Below are 19,972 nucleotides of genomic sequence, written 5' to 3' on the forward strand. Positions count from 1 at the left end.
CAAGTCACCCAAACACCCCACCCACACTGAATAACAGTTTTGGCACAGTGCAGAACATGGACCTTGGAATAGGTGGCATGACCTTGGGTCAGCCAATAACATCATTTTATAGTCTGAAATCTATACAATCATCCACATCAATACCCCATCAGTAGTTTGCCAACATGACATGGCACAAATAAACTTTCAAGACACTTTACAGTTTCTTTCATCTTTTTTATTTTATTTGTTCAATTATGTACAAATCAAAACATCACATTACATAGCAATGATCATAGAAGTTCTCCTTTGGTTCTGTACAAGGTAATTCTGTGCTAGCCTTTCTACTCACCAAAGCTGTGTTAAGGACACTTAGCTAGCTGTTCCAGGAGGCATTTATTTCGGTCCTGGTCTTCTACTGTTATTGCATATTTGCTTTAAAGCTACAATCCTGGATTCATTTTAATTCATATAACGCTGTTTTAATCTGTATGGTAAAGTATGTTAATACAATATAACTACTAGCTGTTCTGGCTGTGGTTGGAGGTAGACACCTGCAAGTTAGACTCTAAATTCTTTGCTCAACTAGAGACTGAGGACAATCTCCCAGATTTCCTTGTTAAAACTGGGTGAAACCAGAGTTCAAAAAACAACATCACCTGCATTGCCGAACCAATCCAAAGTACAATTCTTCATATTGGGGCAGTGATATGATTGGTTTCCGAAGCAGTATGTGTAGGTTTGTTAGCAGCTGTACTAACTACTGGTTGACCATTAAAATATATTTTTAGCAGATGGCACACCAGATTGGACACTAGAAGGCCCACCATCTTTATTGTAGTTCTGACTTTGTTGCAATTACCGCTCTCCCATCAGGAGAGCAACACAACAGACATAAAGCGTGTGGATTGTAGCCTTAATGTGTCTCTCAAGGACATACATGAAATAGGAGGAAAAAAGGGAAAGCTCATAGGAAACTGTTGTAACAGTCACGACTTATCACTCTTTTCCCAATCGAAAATCAGTTCTTTCCGGTGAATGACCTTTTGTGAGACAGTGAAAATAATAATAAAGATGTACAGACTTCAAAACATCAAAATATTCCAATTAAATTCAATCAATTCAATCTATGGGTCAAGACATTCAACACAGGAACCAAACTGAAATAAAGGATGAAACCCACCAGATCATCATCATCAAACAAGAGAAAGTCTTGAGCAATATGAAGCACATCCAGATGGATATAGCAACACGACATTGTGTGTAAAAACTGTCTTCCAAACACCAGTCCGAAACCACTAAACCCTCCACAGTCTAGGCCTGCACAGGCCTTTAAAACGTGGGTAGAAACATTAGTGGATTTAGATTTTCCCTGGACAAAAAAACAACGAGACCTCCAGTGCGGTGAGGTGCAAAGGGGGCTCTCTCAGTCCGTGTGCCCCAGGAAAGGTGAGAGTTAGAGGGGAAGGTGCAGGGCTCAGTGCCCCTGCACGTCGCCAGTGCCTTGTGCTTGTGCTGCAGTGGTGCTCAGGTACTGCCAGCTGAGTGCTGCAAGGAGCATAGCAGCTGAGAGGTACATGGGGGACAGGTGCTGTGTCCTGGAGGGTAGCGTCGACTGTGAAAGGGAGGACTTCTCTCTGATCAGTGACAAGATGTGGAGGGTTTTGTCTCGTGATGGATCTGTGAGGGAGACCTTTTGTAATATCTGTGGAGACAGAGAGATGTCAGTTGATTCAGTGGAAATAACAGACAGACCAGCACACGCATAACAGTCAGACCAGCACACGCATACACCAAGTCATCCTTACCTCTTGACTGTATTGGGAGATGATGCTCTGAACAGCTCTCATGTTGGTGGCTTCCATCATCATCGTGACTGCCTGGCCCTTTCTGATCTTAACTACCCGCTGGAACACCATGGGGTTGTTGTAACACACTGCCAGGGTGGCTATTGCCATCACCTGGATGACAGAGGAATAGCACTCAGATCATAATACAAACTAAATGGATGAGATGAGATGAAATGAACCAAAGTGTTTTATCTATTAGTATTTTTTAAACAAACTGAAAGATGTAAGGAAATGTAAGGACAGTTCTATTGCATCTGTTGTTATACTGACACACCCACACCTGAGACATGAACTGGGAAATATAATGGATAGCACTATGCAAAATCTGTCTTCGTATAACTATTTTATGCTGATTTGATTTCAAATATCTTACACCTTCCAAAAGGGTACATTATCAGAGACAATTACTTAAAGTGCAATAACAGATTGGTGTGCATGATATTCACACAAACTAGAATTGATAAGAACAAGACTAGAGGAAATATAACGTGTGTGTAAAAGCACATTCTTAACATTCCAGTCGTTTTTGTTCTTTTATCATATGCATGTTCAATCTTAATCATTTAGTCACAACCACCCAGTCCTATTTTCACTCAAATTCCTGTCATTCTGACCACTGTATCTAACTATATAAATGGCGAGCAACTTCCGCACCCTCGGTGGTGACACCCCACAGCTCTGTTATCGACTAAACAACGCACCGCCAGACCACATGTCGCCTACTGACTCGCCACGCCGGCCGCGCTGAATTTACGCCTCGCGTAGGGGACATCTCACTGCTCACTACACCGTTTCCACCGCGCAACATAATTAATTCTACTCACCAAATGTCGGACAAAACGGAAGGGGAGCCCGCTTCGTGCCGTTTACCGTGCGCACGCCCTCATCACCACAACAGCAGCCAGCCGCTGCGGGTTTTTTTTCCTTTTTTTCAAAACTTTTTTTTTGGTCACCATTTTCTCCAGGCACCATTTCTGGTGTAACGTCGGGTGTTTCTTTTCACCAGCCAATCACCTTTCACGTTGCCACGTCCGTTGCCACGTCGCGCTGACGTACGCTAAACAAGCGCTGCCGTGCGCACAATGCAAACGAGCCCAAAGGCGCGCAAAAATAAGCCGCGCATTGCTTAGACACAAAGTCAGACCTGGCAACGCAGCCTACGCCAATCATGTGTGAGAGATCTACAAGCTATGGGCCAGAGACGCCACCGTATCTTAGCAACAACTACAGCGCTCACTCTCATTGGTCGTGTCACGCTAACAGCAGTCTCCAGACAATGGCATCGCAAACAGCTTGCTGTTACTGCTGTAGCCATCACAGGCAGTTGCAGCACGACGGACAGGGCGCTGTGATAGCTGCCATGTCGCTAACGCTAACCTGGTTGTCATGCCTGCAGCGGCTGTGCAATCACTTTGTCAACAATGCACGTTCGTGTGGTGAATGTCTATATTGCTGCTCAGTTCGTCCATTGTAGATGGTGTATGTTTGTGTGTGTCTTCTGGAGTACTATTTAGCTCCACAGCAACTACAGTAACTAACGTAATGGCAGGACCGCCCCGTGCAAGGCATGTTAGGCTGCATTATGGTCATGTAGTAATTTCAGATAATTTCGCTCCGATTAGAGCAGTGTCTATCAACCCTTTCACGCCGCCCCCCCCCCCAAATACACGTACTTGATCTGGGCCCCCCCATTCTGTTTGACTCCGTTCCACAAGTAAATATTGTGAAAATAGCCGATCTACAAGCTCGAAACGCCTCACGTTGACAGGCTTTGTAAGCTTGGAGATCAGCTATTTCCTACATGATTGCCTCTTTCTTACATTCTTTGCCAATGTGGCCCATGTTTTCATAGCATAGTTTATTGACTACTTCTGTTGCAGAAATGGCCATTTCCTTTACTTTCGGTTTTTTATTGTCTCCGCCAGGCCGAAAGGCATGGCGCAAGACTATGTTTCACCCCCTGTCCGTCCGTCTGTGATAGCTAATCTCTCACATCGTTGACTTGATCGCAGGAAAATAACAGCCCGATGTGGAGAGTCAGTGAGAGCTGGATAAACGACGTAAAATGTGTCAAAAGGAGTCTGTACGGCTGTCGATAAATGAACACATGACGTCGGTGGGAGAGGAGATATTGTGTCTTTTGGACAAACTGCAGCGTGGTGCTGATGTTTGTTGTGTGAAGCAGCTTAATGTCAGAGTGTTTGGCTTGGAGCGCCTCAGTGCGGCTGCAGAGTTCATGTGCAACCTCTTCCAGAGAGACACAGAGACACTAGAAACTCTGCTGGGGAAAAAAAACACTGCTGGGCATTGACTTTCCTATGGACATTGATCTACACACTGCAGGTATATCTGCTACACACACAACATCAAACTACACACTGCAGGTATGATGCAGCGTTTGCATTACAGCCAGCATGCCAGCGTAGTTCCCATATGGTTTCAAGGTGGGCTAAACCATATGGACCCCATGTCAGCAATGTCAGCGGCATCCACTTCAGTCCCAACTGCGATGCCCATGCAGGCTATAAGTAGCTTCTACCTGGCCCTTAGGTGGGCCCCAACTAGCCATGTTTATGTGGGACCAAGGCCGGTCCTAACTGGGTTTGCCCATGCAGGCTTTAACTGGGTTCTACCTGGGCCCTAGCTGTACCCTAACCAACCACAGTGCAGTGCCCATCGCTCCAATTGTTGTGACGTCAGGGCTCTCAATACTGCACATTGGTGGAGGAGGAAGGTCCGCAGGGCGACCGCACACATCGCTGAACCAATGGTAGCCCACGGATGTTTCCTCTGTGGATTTACAATCTGCCCCTCTATGCCACATATCATCCGCACTACAGGGTCTTCACTGACCGAGCCACGGCCCCACTGACCCTCATGACGCTACGCCACTTAAACGTGCGGCAGCATGCGCTGGGTTGCCAGGTTTGCACAGCCTGCGCCAGAAACAAGCAACCACCTTCATGAAAAAAAAAAAAACACCGAAATGGTCCGCAATGTTCCAGGGGTGTCCCCGCGCGTCCCAACACTCCACAGGGGGTCAGTGGACCATCAGGGGGTCCGCGGACCCCCTGTGGACCCCCTGAAACATAACAAATATTATTTCTTCAAATTTTTTCCTTTTTCAAAAAAACTTTTCCCCAGTTTCACTCCGGCGATTTGGGTCCCCCAATATACACACGGCCACGCTGGGCCCCGTGCGCGGCTGGGGTTGAGGGGGGCGTAGCCCCCCGAAACTCTAGTATATCATAATGGAATGAATAAGTGTAAACAGACAGCTAGCCACATAGGATAGAGGCCTTTAATGTCCTGGGGGAAGAATGAACATACTAAGGTCTGTGAGGCCTCTCAGTTATTTCTGGATAGTTTGATTGATTGATTGATTGATTGATTGAATGGAATACTTTATTAGTCAGAAATGTAAACAACACGAGGTACAGTCAGACATTTAGGCTAAAAGGATAACACAAAAAAGTCCTGGGGACTTGTTTCCATTGTGGTCCTATCACTAGTATAGTAAACTGAGCCAAAGATAAATGAATAGTGGGTACTATAATTCATACTAGTTAACCACATTTAACCTGGTGTTCCTATTTTTGACCATTTTCACTATTCGTCGTAACCCAAGTATATATGGCTTAAGAGGTTAAATGGTGGTGTAACAATCTCCCAAATAACACAGACACTGAAAAAGGTTAGTTGGCACTGCTGGCTGCTAAGCAAGCTGACTGTATTAACAGTGAGAATTTAACTGTGAGCGTGTAAAAATTGACCTGTAAAGCCGGGTGTCTCAGTGTTAAACTGACACGCAGGACTTTTACAGTGTGCATACTGTTCTGTGCTCCTGTTCTGAGTGACCTAAAAGTTGTCTATACCTGTGGGATGGCACAAAAGTTGAAGACGCTTTGGTTGCGCAGGCGGGACAGGTAGGCGATGACGTCTGGGACATGGTGAAGTGCATCAGTCACCAGCAGGTTGAGGCACGACAGGGCCGATTCCAACTTCTCTGGCTGGGCAAAGTCTTCCAGCTTCTCTGCAAACTGGCTCCACGCCTATACAGGGACAGTAAGGTTTGTAAGCAAAAGCTTGTTTATATATACACAGTATATACCCTGTATACAGTATACGTATGCACAAGAGAGCAGTCGTGCACATCCATAATAGAAGGTGCTGGGAGGCAAGAAAGCGAACAAAAATCAAAAAGAGAATAACCTTCCACTACTTCTTAGGAAGTAGTTTCAGTGTCTCAACATAACAGCGACCTGAAGCCTGATTGTCAATCGCTTGTTAATAATTCATGATATAATAGTTATAGTGATATACTGTAGATATACCATTCCACCAAAGAATAAGTTGAAGGCTATTGCTGGCCAACAGACAACTGCAGCTACTGTACTGTACTCAGCCTGTGCTCAGTCCATGTATGAATACATCTACATTGCCTGTATCTACTTCTACTTCTACTTCACTTGTATATTATGCTTGTACATATACAACATAGTACATAGTAGATAGTGTTTATTGTATGTTCAATATACTATTACTGGTGTACTTTGTTGTCTATGTATTTTTGTTTGAATTTGAATTTTAGATGATCATGTGGCTAATTATTACCCACTAAGATAAAAAGAAAACATTATAATAATTTGTAATATGGACCCATTAAATAGAATGAATCCACTACATTTAAAACGGTTCAACATGCCCCTCCCCACCCAGCTTCCCTCGCCCAAACACTGTGTTCATATAAATGCTCGGCCAAGCTGGAAGCACCGCAGTGGATTCAAACCCCTGAACTCAGCAGTGACAGGCACTTTACCCATGCGCCACCCAAGTGCCCTGAACCCCATTTTAGGACAAATAAAACAACTTCCTGAAACCTACCTCTTCTGGCCAGAAGGCACGTCCCTGTTGTATGTCCTCCAGGTAGTCTCGGATGATGTTTGTCTTCTGAAGGAACAGGCCCATGGAGTTGGCCAGCTCTGTGTCCCTCCCCACCTCGGGGTCTTCCAGCTGGGATGCTGAGAAAAGCTGAGACAGACCTATGCCCACAAGCCCTGCCACATAGTGGCAGTACTGCACAGAAGAACACACAACAATGGGTTAAGTCATTGTACAATATGACAGAGGAAAATAAAGATAAGACATGCTGATTATGTGTAATGTTCCGAACATTTATGGATGCTGTTTTCATTGTGACGTCACTTTCGCCCTGATTTGTGCTTGGTTGCACATCGTGTCGCACACCACAAATAGCAGCTGTACAATATACAATGTACTAACCTTGTCCCACTCCTTCATTGAGCCCACTTTCTTTTCCAGGAATTCGGCCATTCCCACCCCCATACGGTGGCAGATGTCTGAGATGACATCCCTGTACTCCTGACCAAGGTTTCTGAATTCCACGGAGATCTGGAATTAAAATTAAGATATATATGGATGAAAATACAGGATATGAATGAATGAATGAATGAAACCTTTATTGCCCTTACGGGAATTTGCTTTGCACACAGAGAGCACACATAAATACAACACAGACCAAAAACATGACATGAGCATGGTAATACATACTGTACATCATAAAAAGCAAAACACTGCATGATCGTCAGGCTCCATACTGCAAAACAATCTTAAAATAAAGACTTGTCTTTGTTTAGCAGCTGAATGCTGCGTGGAACAAAGGACGTAATGATTCGCTTAGTTTTTGCCAGAGGCATGCCGTACCTCCGCCCTGAGGGTAAGAGTTTATACTCATACCATAGTGGGTGCAACTGATCAGCTATGATCTTTTGTGCTAGTCTCTTGGTATACAGATCTGACATGTATGAGATACTGCACATTACTTCACCTGTTATCTTACCTCCTAATTTAACCACCCTGTCTAACTTGTTCTTATTCTGCAAACTTAGTGCTCCCCCCCAGCACTGAATACAGAAGGTCAGTAGACTCTGGATGCAGGTCTTATAGAACAGTATCTGCAGGGTTTTATCCACTTTAAAGCTTCTAAGTTTCCTTAGGAAGTACAGGCGTTGTTGAGCCTTTGCAGATCTGGCATTGGTGTTAGCGTTCCATGTTAGTTTACTGTCGATAATGGTGCCAAGGTATTTGTACTCCTGTACTATTTCGATGGGAGCGTTATTCATAGTTACAGGAGTTAGAGAAGCAGGGTCTCTTCTAAAATCAAATACCATTTCTTTGGTCTTTTTTGTATTTAAAATCAATGAGTTAACAGAGCACCAGCTATAGAAGTGATCAATCTCGGCTCTATAACTGGTCTCATCATCAGTAAGAAGGCCTATCAGGGCCACATCATCAGCAAATTTAATCACTTTACAGTAGTCCTGGTGACTAGTCAAGTCATTAATATACAATATGAACAGCAGAGGCGCGAGGACGGATCCTTGTGGCACCCCTGTCTGAGTGCTGATGTACGATGATTGTCCTCCCTGGACGTGGACATACTGCAGCCTCTCAGTAAGGAAGTTGTTTATCCACCTTATGAGGATGGGATTTACTCCCATACTGCCCAGCTTCTCTGACAGTCTGTCTACCTGGACGGTGCTGAAGGCAGATGAGAAGTCAGCAAACAGTATGCGCACATAAGATGACGGGGTTCCCAAATGTTTGTAAACATTGTTCATGAGTGTTACCGTTGCATCCTCCACGCCCCTCTTTGCTTGATATGCAAATTGTAAAGCATCCATGTGACCACTGGTTTCAGGATGTACGGATGTCTTTTATTAGACTACTGTATACTGAGGAAAAAGAGCATCCGCAAACTCAGATCTGTGCAAAAGTCATTCAGTGCAAGTTTCCGATCGGGGACCTTCTCGGAACATTGCGTTAAACGGCATTTTTACAGATCTGTGCAAAGTGTGCATCTCAGTTGTCTTGCTATGGTTCACATACTGTATGTTCTATACTGGACGGTTGGGAAATTGCTTTAACATAGCAATTGCAGAAATAGCCATAGATAATAATTAAAATTAGGCTTGGCAAGGCTTTTTTTTCTGTTGCTGTTGTGTGAAAAACCTACACTGTTACTGCAATGATGTGCATTATAGGCGGCTGGTTGTTGTGCGCTTTTTGATCGTTTCTTCGGTGCAATATTTATAAACTGTCAAATGTATGTATCATTGTGTATTTGTCTGCCTCCCACTCAATCTCATTCAATGCTAGACAGACTGTAACTAATTCTAACTCGACTACAGCTGTCCATCTTAACAGGTAACATCCCCCACAGACTGCTACTCCTTCCCTCTGTCAGCATTATCTGTCCATAGTACATATGCCATCTATGGAAGACTTCTGTAACTATTTGTGTGTCCTTTATCTTCAGCATATATCCTTGAAAGACCATTTAGAATAGCATCTCTGGTAGAGTGGACACTATAATAACGGTCTGAGATTGGTGCTCGAGAGGCTTGTGCCCCGAGGGGCTGCTGGAACAGGCCAGGAGGCTTGTTCCTTATGATCTGTAATGCTGTTGCTCTGCTGAATCTTCCTAATAAATGGTCAACACTTCACAGGATATTAATATTTTCCATTATAGTTCTTTTTCAAAATAGTGGTCAAAACATCTGATATCGGTGGTCTAGGCCTCTCCTAAATCGGGATTGGCATCAGTCCAAACTTTCTGGCATCGATCAGGTTCTAGTAGACATACTGTGCTGGCAGATTTTCACTGCACTGCTGCTATTTCCTTTGTGTCTGTCGTGTGGTGGTGCTGTTGTAACTTCAGGACAAAACTGTTGAGTGCGAGTTCAGATAGAGGTCAGATATTAAGTTTCATTACATTGCAGTCAGGCAGAAACCTTGTATTTCCATACTTCAACTTTTTATGTTACGTAAATGAATGCCCTACTTCATAATACAAGAGTCCTGCACTAAAGTAGTGAAAAAATAGCAGATCTACAAGCTCACAACAAAACACTAAACTTCTCTTCTCTGGGTCCCTAACACAAACTATTTTGAGATCGGGGTCCGTGGCCAATGCCCTTGACATTGTGCCTTAAAGAACATCAATTAATTAATCAATCAATCAACTGACCGTGGGGAAATCCTCCAGAACCTGGCGGTCTTTCTCCTGGCTCTCTGTGAAGCACCAGTCCGCCTGGTACAGATAGGTATGGAAGTCATTCAGCATGGGCACCTTCTTCTCCAGCGGTATAGTCATGTCATCCTCCACTGTGTCCAGAGCCCGCAGCACCAGATAGAAGATACACACAGCATGTCTGAATGGAGACAGGAGAGGGACTTTCAGAATGACTGCCATCGTTGGGCTGGGCAATTAACCAAAAATATATTGAAAGTGAAGTTTTGAACCTCTAGACTAGTCTAACCGACTTAACATTCCTCATGTAGGCTAATCGATTTATCGAGAAGCAGGTTTTTTTGTGATAATTGTTCTACATTTCTTATTTATCAACGAATCGGCACGGGAAAATCTAATAGATTTTCTTATAATCAATTAAATCGATTAGTCTGATTAAACACGTACAGTAACACTGTATTATACTTCGTTGTACAAAAATAGTGAAAATAGCCGATCTACAAGCTCATAACGTGTCGCATGTGAGCTTGTAGATCGTCCATTTTCAATTTGTTATAATCGTTCATTAATCAAAATCAAGGCAAAAGTTTTAAATAATCGTGATATTGATTTTTAAGTCATATCACCCAGCTCTAAGCCATGTCTCGTTTTCAGCCCACTATGCTGCATTTGTTTAGTTTTGTTATGAGCAGCACTCACATTTACTGAAAGTACACACGTTTAATAAGAAGTTTAACAACTACAAATCGATGTAATCCTCTAAATGTTCTTATGTCATGTACCATTACAAATGCATTTAGAATAGTCTCTGCACCCTATTTAGAAGGTCAGGTATCCAAAGTGTTAGACATGATGACTTAACAAGTGATTGTAAAGTTGCTTTGTCATGATCTAAGAGACTAGAAAAACAAGTATGTCAAGCACTTAGCCAGCCAAGTTAGCCAGCCCTATAGCCAGCTAAATATAGCCAGCCCTATATAATGTAGCCTACCGGTATGTATATGCCCTGTATATGCCCTTTAAACAAGGACGCAACAACTGTATGCATATGCACACACTTGAGATTTGGCTTTAAAAACAGCTGTCAACCAGACTGTGGGCTTAAAATAGATATTGGGCAGCAATAGATTATTACCGCAAGAATTTCACCTCTGGGTCAGGTACTATAGGGTCATAAAAATGTCAGTGGCTAGACAATAGTCCAGCAATAGGATTGCATAGAATTTTGGAAAGAAAAATAAGCTTGTAGATCTTCTATTTCCAAACATTTTAGTACTTTTACTTTTAGTACTTTTAAGTATATTTTCATGCCAATACTTTTGTACTTTTACTCAAGTAACATTTTGAAGCCAGGCCTTTTACTTGTAACAAGAGTATTTTTATATTGTGGTAGGCCTATTGCTACTTTTACTGCTACTTCCACCACTGCCCCTGAATGAGGAACCCTTTTGTTTACAACTTCACAAACATGATGCCTGCCTTCACTTTTTTTTTTTTTTGCCTGCCTTCACATTAATGGCTCAATGGATGCCTGTGTGACACCAGGCAGGTGACACGCCCCTCACCTGAGACCATGGAAAACAAGCCTCTTTCTTTTTTTAACTTACCGTAACTCTCCGTCTAACGCTTGAATAACAGCTGCGAAACTCCTACTGGTTTGGTTCAGATACACGTAACAGGTCCGCAGGCTCTCGCTCATGGCCTCCTGGCAGGAGAAACAGAGAGAGACGGGCTGTGGTCGGTACTGGTAGGACCCTATGGCCCGGAGCTGCGCGCTGGGCCGTGCAGCCCAACAACAGCCCTCCTGCCCGGCCCGCTCCCCGACCCTCCCCCCGCTGAGGACCAGGGACCGTGAGGTAGTAGTGGAGCCAGTGTTAGTGGTCCGCTGGGCCACGCAGAGAGAGCGTTTGAACACCGACAGAGAGACGGAACATTTGCAACAAGCTCCGGCCATATGAAGGGCCTCTGAGCGCAGCCTTTTCCTCCTGCTATAATAACTCACTGCGGTCCATTTCTTTACGCTTTGATAAGACCCGACCACCGCAGCAGGTCAGTAGAGGACAACATAGTGGTGGGAGGTGAAAACTTTGCAGAGTAACGTTGAAGTGGTTGTAGTCGCGGGCCTTGATAATCGTCACTGATCTCAAAACGGTTTCTCGCGGCTGGAAGTGCGCTGAACCTATCCGCATGCTATGTAGATCAGCACTATATGGCGCAGCATCTCGCAGACGCGCAAAGTCTAGGGGAAGTTTTTGACAGCTGAAACACTCCTCCCACCAAAACAAAGCACAGTAGCCTCTAGCCTGTCACAACAATACTGCAAAGTAACAGGAGTAACGCTTTCTTTAACCCAACCCAACTACTATTAAACGACATGTTACTAGCTTTGGATCAAGACGATTAGATGTATTTGATGAGATCGATTTTGACAATTTTATATCTACGATAGTCTTGGCTAGCACCCCCAGTGCGTCCTGCACTTTCACCAGTAAAGCCCGTACTTCTCCGTACATGTACAAAATATATATATATATATAAGGTGCTCACCCGGTTGGCCCAAATGTTAACTCAGCCTTCGGAGGCTTTGTGCAATGTATTATTTAGTCCATATTTTTCAACAAAGAAGTGTTTTAATCCCATATGTGTCGGATTCTGTCGGAAGTTCCCTCACTTCCCTGTGGGCGGTAGTGACGGGGCGCATCCGGTGAAAGACGGAATTACACTTAATGTAAACAGGAAGTAAACGAGGGCGAAAAGATGGCGTTCGGGCACACGCGGGATTAAAACACTTCTCTATTGAACAATATGGACTAATACATTGCACAAAGACTCCGAAGCGTGAGTTAACATTTGGGGCAACCGGGTAAGCACCTTACATGTTACAAATGTTTATATTTGAAACCTGTTATCGACGTGCACACACAGGCTGTGATCATTGCAAATAAATAGCATAGCATTTATTCTAAACGTTGTAATATCGGCCAATCGGATGTTCGAATGAAGTTAAACAATATAGATCAGACCACACATTATTATCTTTATTCTTTTGCGCACTTAACAAACTTAAAAAGTCGAGGAAGTTCACTGCAGACTGTTCTATTCTACTGACATCTAGTGGCAGCGAATCGGAAGGACATCGTCTTTCTATTTGTTTTCAAGTGTTGGCCGTTGACTGGCACCGTTTGCATCTTCTGTGACATCTTTTAGCAGACAATGCTCTTGCATCAACAGGGATGGGAGCCATAGCAATGGAGCCTGTCCACTTGGGGATACTATCGTGTTTCTTTATACGATGTATATAGGCTTCAACCATATGTATTTCTTTGATAAACAATCTTGACTAATTTTATTATCTGATCAGGTCAAATCTGTGTTTTAACCATAATAGATTGTGGATTAGCCGTCAAACATGCGCAGACAACTCTTCTACCCAGTGGACCCTTAAAGCTCATTATATACAGGGTCCCCACGGTCATGAAATTCCTGGAAATATTTTGAAATAAAAATAAAAAAAATCCAGTACTGGAAAAGGTTTGAAATTGATCAAACATCATCAAAGGTCCTGGAATTTATCAAGGGTCCTGGAAAAATATTTGGCTATGCATTGTTTTTGGCTATTGATTTTGTTAAAACAAAACATTTTCATAAACATGAATAATATTACACGAAATATGTAACATAAGTAGTTTTTCGCCGAACGGGCTGTGTGACGGCAGCCTAATAATGTATGTCTCAAACTTTATTTTTGCTATGCTGCCTATCTTTGGGCGTTCTACATAGGAGTAAGAGACACATTATTGCGCCGAATGATTGTTATATAGGCCTGGAAATTGGGCTAAATATTCTGGAAAAGTTTTGGAAAAGTTTTGGAAATTCATTGCTAAAAATGTGTGGGGACCCTGTATATATAACGCAGATCCTGGCCCTGGCAACCGAAGCAAGTCAATATATTGTATCTCTGCTGGCTGTTAAGTAACCAACACCATGCTGCTTTTCAACACAGAGCATCGATGCAGCCACATCACTACTTTGATACAATATCCGTTAAGAAACAGATGCGCATGCATGTCGTTATGGATGTTGTTTTCGCCATTCGCCGAGGTGCAGGTGCAATGATGATCTGATGATCTGTACTGAATGATGCTGTGAATGTATCTACAGAGAAGAAGGGAACATCATGTGCTCTCCGATACCTAATGCAAAAGTGCTCATTCAAAGTCTGCCATTCGGCTTGACATACACAATCATTCCGTGACATTTTGGTTTGGTGTCATATTGCTGGTGCATATTGATGAATGTATATTCGAGACGAGTACTCACATAGTCCAACTTGGCCATTACACTTCGACATCCTCCTATCTTAAACCTGAGCAGGTTGAGTATTTCCTCCGGATGCCCTAACGACTTCAAGATGTCCATGATTCTGTCTAGTTTGTAGTGTGTGCTCAGGTGCGAATGAGAAGAACCCGGGTAGTATTTTCTACATTGAAGTACTGTGAGTGTGAGAAATGCAGTTAGCGGAACGGAGCTGCTAAACAATCCCTTCAATCACAAACGTCGTCAGATCGACTGAGGCTTGCTATTGGCTGGCGCGTGTATGGGCTCAGCGTTCACTGGCCACTCACTGAGCAGAGCGCCTGGTGTGATGCCCCGCCCTGACACACTTTCAGTCAAACAAGGCATTTGATTGGTTCCTTACTTCACCTAGTGAAATGAGAGTGAAACTGTAACCAACCACTGGAAATAGTTATGCCACCAGTCACCAGGTAGCATTTTGTCCCTAATACATCCCTGGTAATGATTGATTAGTTGAAGAATTTAATAGTGGTTTGAAAAAACGATGCCAAAAGGATAACACAATGAAGCCGGCTTGTTTACACTGTGGTCCATTGTACTCTGTTCACCATCCTGATAACACTAGCCTACATTACATGATATCAACAACACTAAAAACAATAATATATAGAGATATATTTACAAAATTCTGGTTATTGTCTCAGTGAACACTGTATGTGAAATGTGTTACACTGGCATATTCTTTAGAATATTACAGATTACAGATTTTATATTTCAATAAGAAATGTCCTGAACAATATTTTTTTTAATTCATATTGTATTATGGTTACTAAATCCATGATAAGTGAGAGTCTCTCTCATTGACTCCCTATGGAGGAGTAAAGCCTATTGACACAGAATCTGGGACAGAGCAGTGAGCTAAGCTGAGTTCCCTGAGCTAAGTATCTCATTAGCAGATATACAGAAGATGTCCTCAAGGCCCACCCTCTTAGAATGGACATGAGAGGCTTTGGTTGCACTTTTCCGGCCCCCCTTCCACGCACACGCACACACACACACACACACACACACACACACACACACACACACACACACACACTGGTAGTTGGCGTTTACTTTTATTTACTTTTAAATGTTTGTTTTTAATTGTTGTAATGTTGTTTTCGTTTGGTTTTATCCAGTACTTGTCAGTCGTCTTTGCTCCTCCTGGAAATTAGTAGTGGAGATATGATTGAAGCTAGTGGTAAGGGTGTAAGGATGGCAATGTTAGTTCATTCACTTTAGTCACTACACTACAGGATATAATATCCCTACTGATTTTGGTGACCCCTTGGCCTTTCCTCTAGCAGTTACACCCTTTGGCTAAGACAACTTTGCACACAAGATATCTCAAAATTAATATGTGGATTGATGTGAAATTGGCTGGTATATTCATGTTCCATGGAGGAGGAGGAACAATAACAGTTTGAGTGACCCCATGATCTTTCCTCTAGTGTCACCCATTGGCCAAAAATGTCTCTCTCTCTCTTTTTGTACCCTTCTCATTTTTAACACCACTAGTGAGAGCTTCAAGCTCTAAGGATGGCAACGTCAGTTGGTTCAAACCACTTTGGACCAATTGGGTGTGAGGAGCAGCACAGTGTCTAAGGCCTTGTGAGGTAATGTTTTGCCCCTTTCAGTTGCATGTACAATTGCCCGTCAACGTACAGTATGTAGCCATAATCATCAATTACATTACATTAATGATTACATTACAGTCCTTTAGCAGACGCTTTTATCCAAAGCGACTTACAATAAGTGCATTCAACATAGGTAGGGAACAAAACTACTACTAATCACCAGAAGTCCTAATGCATTCTCTTCTAAAACAAGCAACTAAGAGTATACCTATAGCGCTACGGTAAAAGTGCAATATATCAGCTACCTACCTATCAATCAATCAATCAATCAATGACATTGCAGAGCTTACTTCCTCTCATGTAGGACTCGCAAAGTGACTTAGGGTCACAAAAACCTGACACATATTTCAAATTTCAACCTTTGATTTACTGGTGATACAAACATAATTGACACACGGAATTAATATGGAACTTCATTTAATGAATAAAACGTTTTAACCAATCTGTATATGTTAATTGGTACAACTGCAGTGGTTGGAGGTTGTCTCCCTAGTCTTATATTGAGAAATTCCGACCCTGGTGTCGTGTACACCTACTAGTTAACAAGTAGTACTGCTTGAAACTCATAAGTGCAATATCTCCCATGGCCAAGCAGGGAGTCAGGTTTGTCTCTAGGAGGAGCGGTAGGAATTTGGTCTCTATTGCGGAACACTATGGTTTGTATCCTGGGTAGGACATAAAGTTATTGATTGCAGCTTTACCTATCACACCTTGCAGATTACACAGAACATGATTGAATGACAGAAATCTGTTTAGAATTGCATGCAGGATCTCACTGAAATTGGAGCTGGGAGAAGGGTTGTGCACACATATTGTAATGTATTAGAGTAGACTATATTAGTATATAGTAAATTTGAAACTTTTCATGACAACATGCCACACTACTTTTTTTTAGGTGTTCACTGTCCAAAGCCTGTCTACTCTGGTTGCACCATAATGATACGACAGTCCTAATATATCCCTTCCCCCATTGCCCCATGCAGTCATGCACTGCCAATGCAGTCCTTTTCTTACATGAAGAAGGGTAGGGCATGCCTCCTGGTGGGGATTAGTGCTCTAATGATGCAATGTTTCAGCATTGGTAAAAAAAAACATACATTGTCGATTGTCAAACCCGTTCTCCTGCTTTTCGGAAGCGGCAGTGGTTTACCTCAGATGCCTTTTGCGAGAACTGGATACTTTTATATACAGTAACGTTTTCCCTGCTACTGTACACAGACGACTGTCTGATCAGAAATGTATCACAGTCTATTTCCTTTGTCTAGACTGAAACGTAAACGTCAACTATTTGATGAATATTATGAAGATGAGCCTCAATTGTACACAAAGAAAACTTTAGCAAGTTTAAATAGTCTGCTGGACTATGGTTTTAAAAAAGCCACAGATCAAGAGAAGAGGATCATTGGCACAACAAAGTAAGTACATTTTATCGAATATAATAGATACATTATTTTTAGTTATAGTTTTGAACAGTTTGTTGTAGAATAGAATCATTTTATTGGCATCAATAAAAGCAAACGTGGATCAAATGTAATGTAAAATAATTTTCAGTGTGAAAGTGATTTACTTACGGTCAAACGTTGTTTTATACTGTATATCAATACTTTAAAAGTTTGCCATACATATTTGTTCTAGGTTCTCAGAGTGAAAAGGTAGAGACACAACTCATGATGTGGTACTATATGGCACTTTAAATAAAAACAAAATCCATCTAATAACATTTTTGCAGTATATGTTTTCCACATAAATGCAAAGTAGCAAAATTGCCATTGTGTTTATTTGGGCTCTTTTACATAAAATGAAATAAATCATAATCTTGTTAAAGTGAGATCTTTTTTGTTTTACAGGCTAAACTACAGCCACTACAGTCCATTTGCAAATAAAACTTGTATGAATGTAGGAGAAGAGGATCTATCAGGAACAAAAAACGTCCTTGATCAAATATCGTCCTGGACTGACACACAGTACTCTGTAAACAAAGTTTTGAGACATGTCAAGTTTGGACATGCCATCGACAACGTCTACTTCAAAGACTCCATTAACAAGAAGTTTCGGGATTTCCATCATGATATCACAGAGGAATGTGGGGTTGAGGACAAGCAACACTCATGGGCGGTGATAGAGAAACGGGAAGAGATTCTTATGTACGGACCCTACTATCCTGATTATAACAACGGGGTGCACAGTGAAGACATCATCATAAAACAAACTCAGGAACTTCTGTCATCAAAGGGTGTCTCAGATGATTGGAATGTGTATGTCTTTACCCTGAACAGCCCTTGTTTGGCCAGAAACACTGATCCATGCATGCTAAACCTGGTCCAGAAGGCTTACGAATGGTACTCTCTCTATGGAGTGAAAACACATATTGGCTATGTAAAATGCTGGGGTTTCAAAGGAACTAAAGAAAATCTATTCCGAGACATCAGCTTTAGGCATTTACACTGTGTAGATCTGAGTAATGATCATGAAAGTTATGTAAAGTTGACCAAAAAAAGCACAGATATAAAACAGGATTATGTGTTAAGCGAAAGTCTCTATTCTGCTGTCAAGCAATTCTTTAGGTCACGTCAAGTGAACTTGAAATTTAATTTCATCGCTGCCATGCAAGAGCAGGATAGGAAAAGTTACTTCAATAATATGTTCACCGTTTTAGAGTGTGAATCACAAGACAAAGGAGAAATCTTCACACAAGAGATTAACACCATGATTGAAGTTGTGCAAGCACAGCTTTTAGAGGAAAATGCATGTTTGGAGGAATACCTAGAAAAGGGTCAGATATTCGCACTTGATTATGTTTTCAGCTCACAAATATGTGACACTGTCCACCATCAAATCAGACTAACATTTTACCAGTGTTGGAGAGACATGGTACAAAGCAAATATGCAGAATTCATCAGAGAGCAATTGACTGAAAACTTCAATCGGTGCACCCTCCAGCTTTTTAACAAAGATATTGCAAGGTTCACACAAGAATATGTACAAATAGGGAAGATCAGGGGTGCAGATTGCAGTGGGGATGGGGAGGATATCCCCACTTAAAAAAAACTTCTGATAAGCAGCATCACAATGGATATCTAAATATTTTACATCATAAATTAGCCTACCCTGCAGTCTGTATATATGTCCCTTCTGTTTTTTGCTGTTTTGGTGGTCTGGGAACTGAGTTGCCTCAGTTGTGCCTGTCAGATGTATTCACAAATGATACCATGATGATCACATGTTCAGGTATTGTACAACGCGATATTGGTAGCTCAGTGACACAAACGGCAAAATATAATAATAACAATCACAGTGTTTTTTCACAAAGCAAACAAAATATAAGTAGACTTAAATTCTATATCCTACCCAGCCTATATGTTTAATGCAGCTTTCAGCACATTTCCCCCATATTTCAGATTTATGGCTTTTATTTTTTTAATGGGGATATCTCTAATAGCCAAAATAAGTAAAGATTATAGTTTTGCACTTGCCTAGTCTAGTGATGCATTCAAAATCCACAGGATGTTATTCATTAGCTGTTATTTATTGTTGTTGCTAGCTGAATGTTTACAATGCTCTGGCTAAAGACCTTTCCTCATGACCTAATATTTTCATGTGATTGAAAGGCCCAAGTCAGGTTGAAAGAATAATGTACTGTTAGAATAAAGCAATACATCTATCAGTGTCTCTTCACATAATTTGTAATGTTACAGTATGATGGATTCAGTAAATGTTAACTCAAAACATTATTGTGGAGAAGGCCAGTGTTGTAGGCCTACAGTATGTTGACCAGTGTTGACTCTTATTCATCCATGGCTTCATAAAATGTCAGTATCTCATCATGCCCTTTAGAGTGTTAAACCATTAGCCCAAATGACACAAAATGAAATGTATATAAGCTCAAAAGTTTGAGACTTTTTGTAAACACAAAAATAAAACGTTTCAGGAGAAGATTCAGAATGTCTCCATAACCCAATATTTTGACAAACATACATTGAATGTCAAACTTACTGGGGTAAAGTGATCTTTATAATAAGAAGAAGATGAGGAAGGAGACAATATAAAAAGTAAATGAAAATGCATCTTTGCATTTCAGGTAGGATAAGTAAGTTGTAACTGAACAATGTAATGAA

The 19,972-nt window shown here is 41.8% G+C and overlaps 1 protein-coding gene across 2 annotated transcripts; it reads right to left on the bottom strand.

Annotated features, from left to right (window-relative positions):
• Positions 1–220: 220 nt before the first annotated feature.
• On the bottom strand, positions 221–14,402 carry fdft1 (farnesyl-diphosphate farnesyltransferase 1). Of its 2 annotated transcripts, XM_084082888.1 has the most exons (8): positions 14,203–14,402; positions 11,490–11,587; positions 9,880–10,063; positions 7,113–7,241; positions 6,714–6,905; positions 5,705–5,881; positions 1,788–1,940; positions 221–1,684 (listed from the first exon to the last, which is right to left on the bottom strand). In XM_084082888.1, exons 1-8 carry the CDS (start codon positions 14,299–14,301, stop codon positions 1,457–1,459), a joined length of 1,260 nt encoding a protein of 419 aa, XP_083939014.1. In that variant the 5' UTR covers positions 14,302–14,402; the 3' UTR covers positions 221–1,456. The 2 variants fall into 2 exon arrangements, with proteins under 2 accessions (XP_083939014.1, XP_083939013.1); XM_084082887.1 differs by lacking the exon at positions 14,203–14,402 and having other exon boundaries at positions 11,490–13,752.
• Between the last annotated feature and the right edge of the window lie 5,570 nt (positions 14,403–19,972).

Source organism: Gymnoscopelus microlampas (genome assembly GCF_963454915.1).
Source record: "Gymnoscopelus microlampas genome assembly, chromosome: 16".
NCBI classification, from domain to species: Eukaryota; Metazoa; Chordata; class Actinopteri; order Myctophiformes; family Myctophidae; genus Gymnoscopelus; species Gymnoscopelus microlampas.

Excerpts from the sequence above, each read along its gene's own strand:
- fdft1 (XM_084082887.1), bottom strand. The coding sequence starts at position 11,836 with ATGGCCGGAGCTTGTTGCAAATGTTCCGTCTCTCTGTCGGTGTTCAAA. Across the intron at positions 7,242-9,879 it reads TTCTGGAGGATTTCCCCACG|ATCTCCGTGGAATTCAGAAA; the intron begins GTCAGTTGATTG and ends TTTTAATTCCAG. Across the intron at positions 1,685-1,787 it reads TCTCCCAATACAGTCAAGAG|ATATTACAAAAGGTCTCCCT; the intron begins GTAAGGATGACT and ends CTGTCTCCACAG.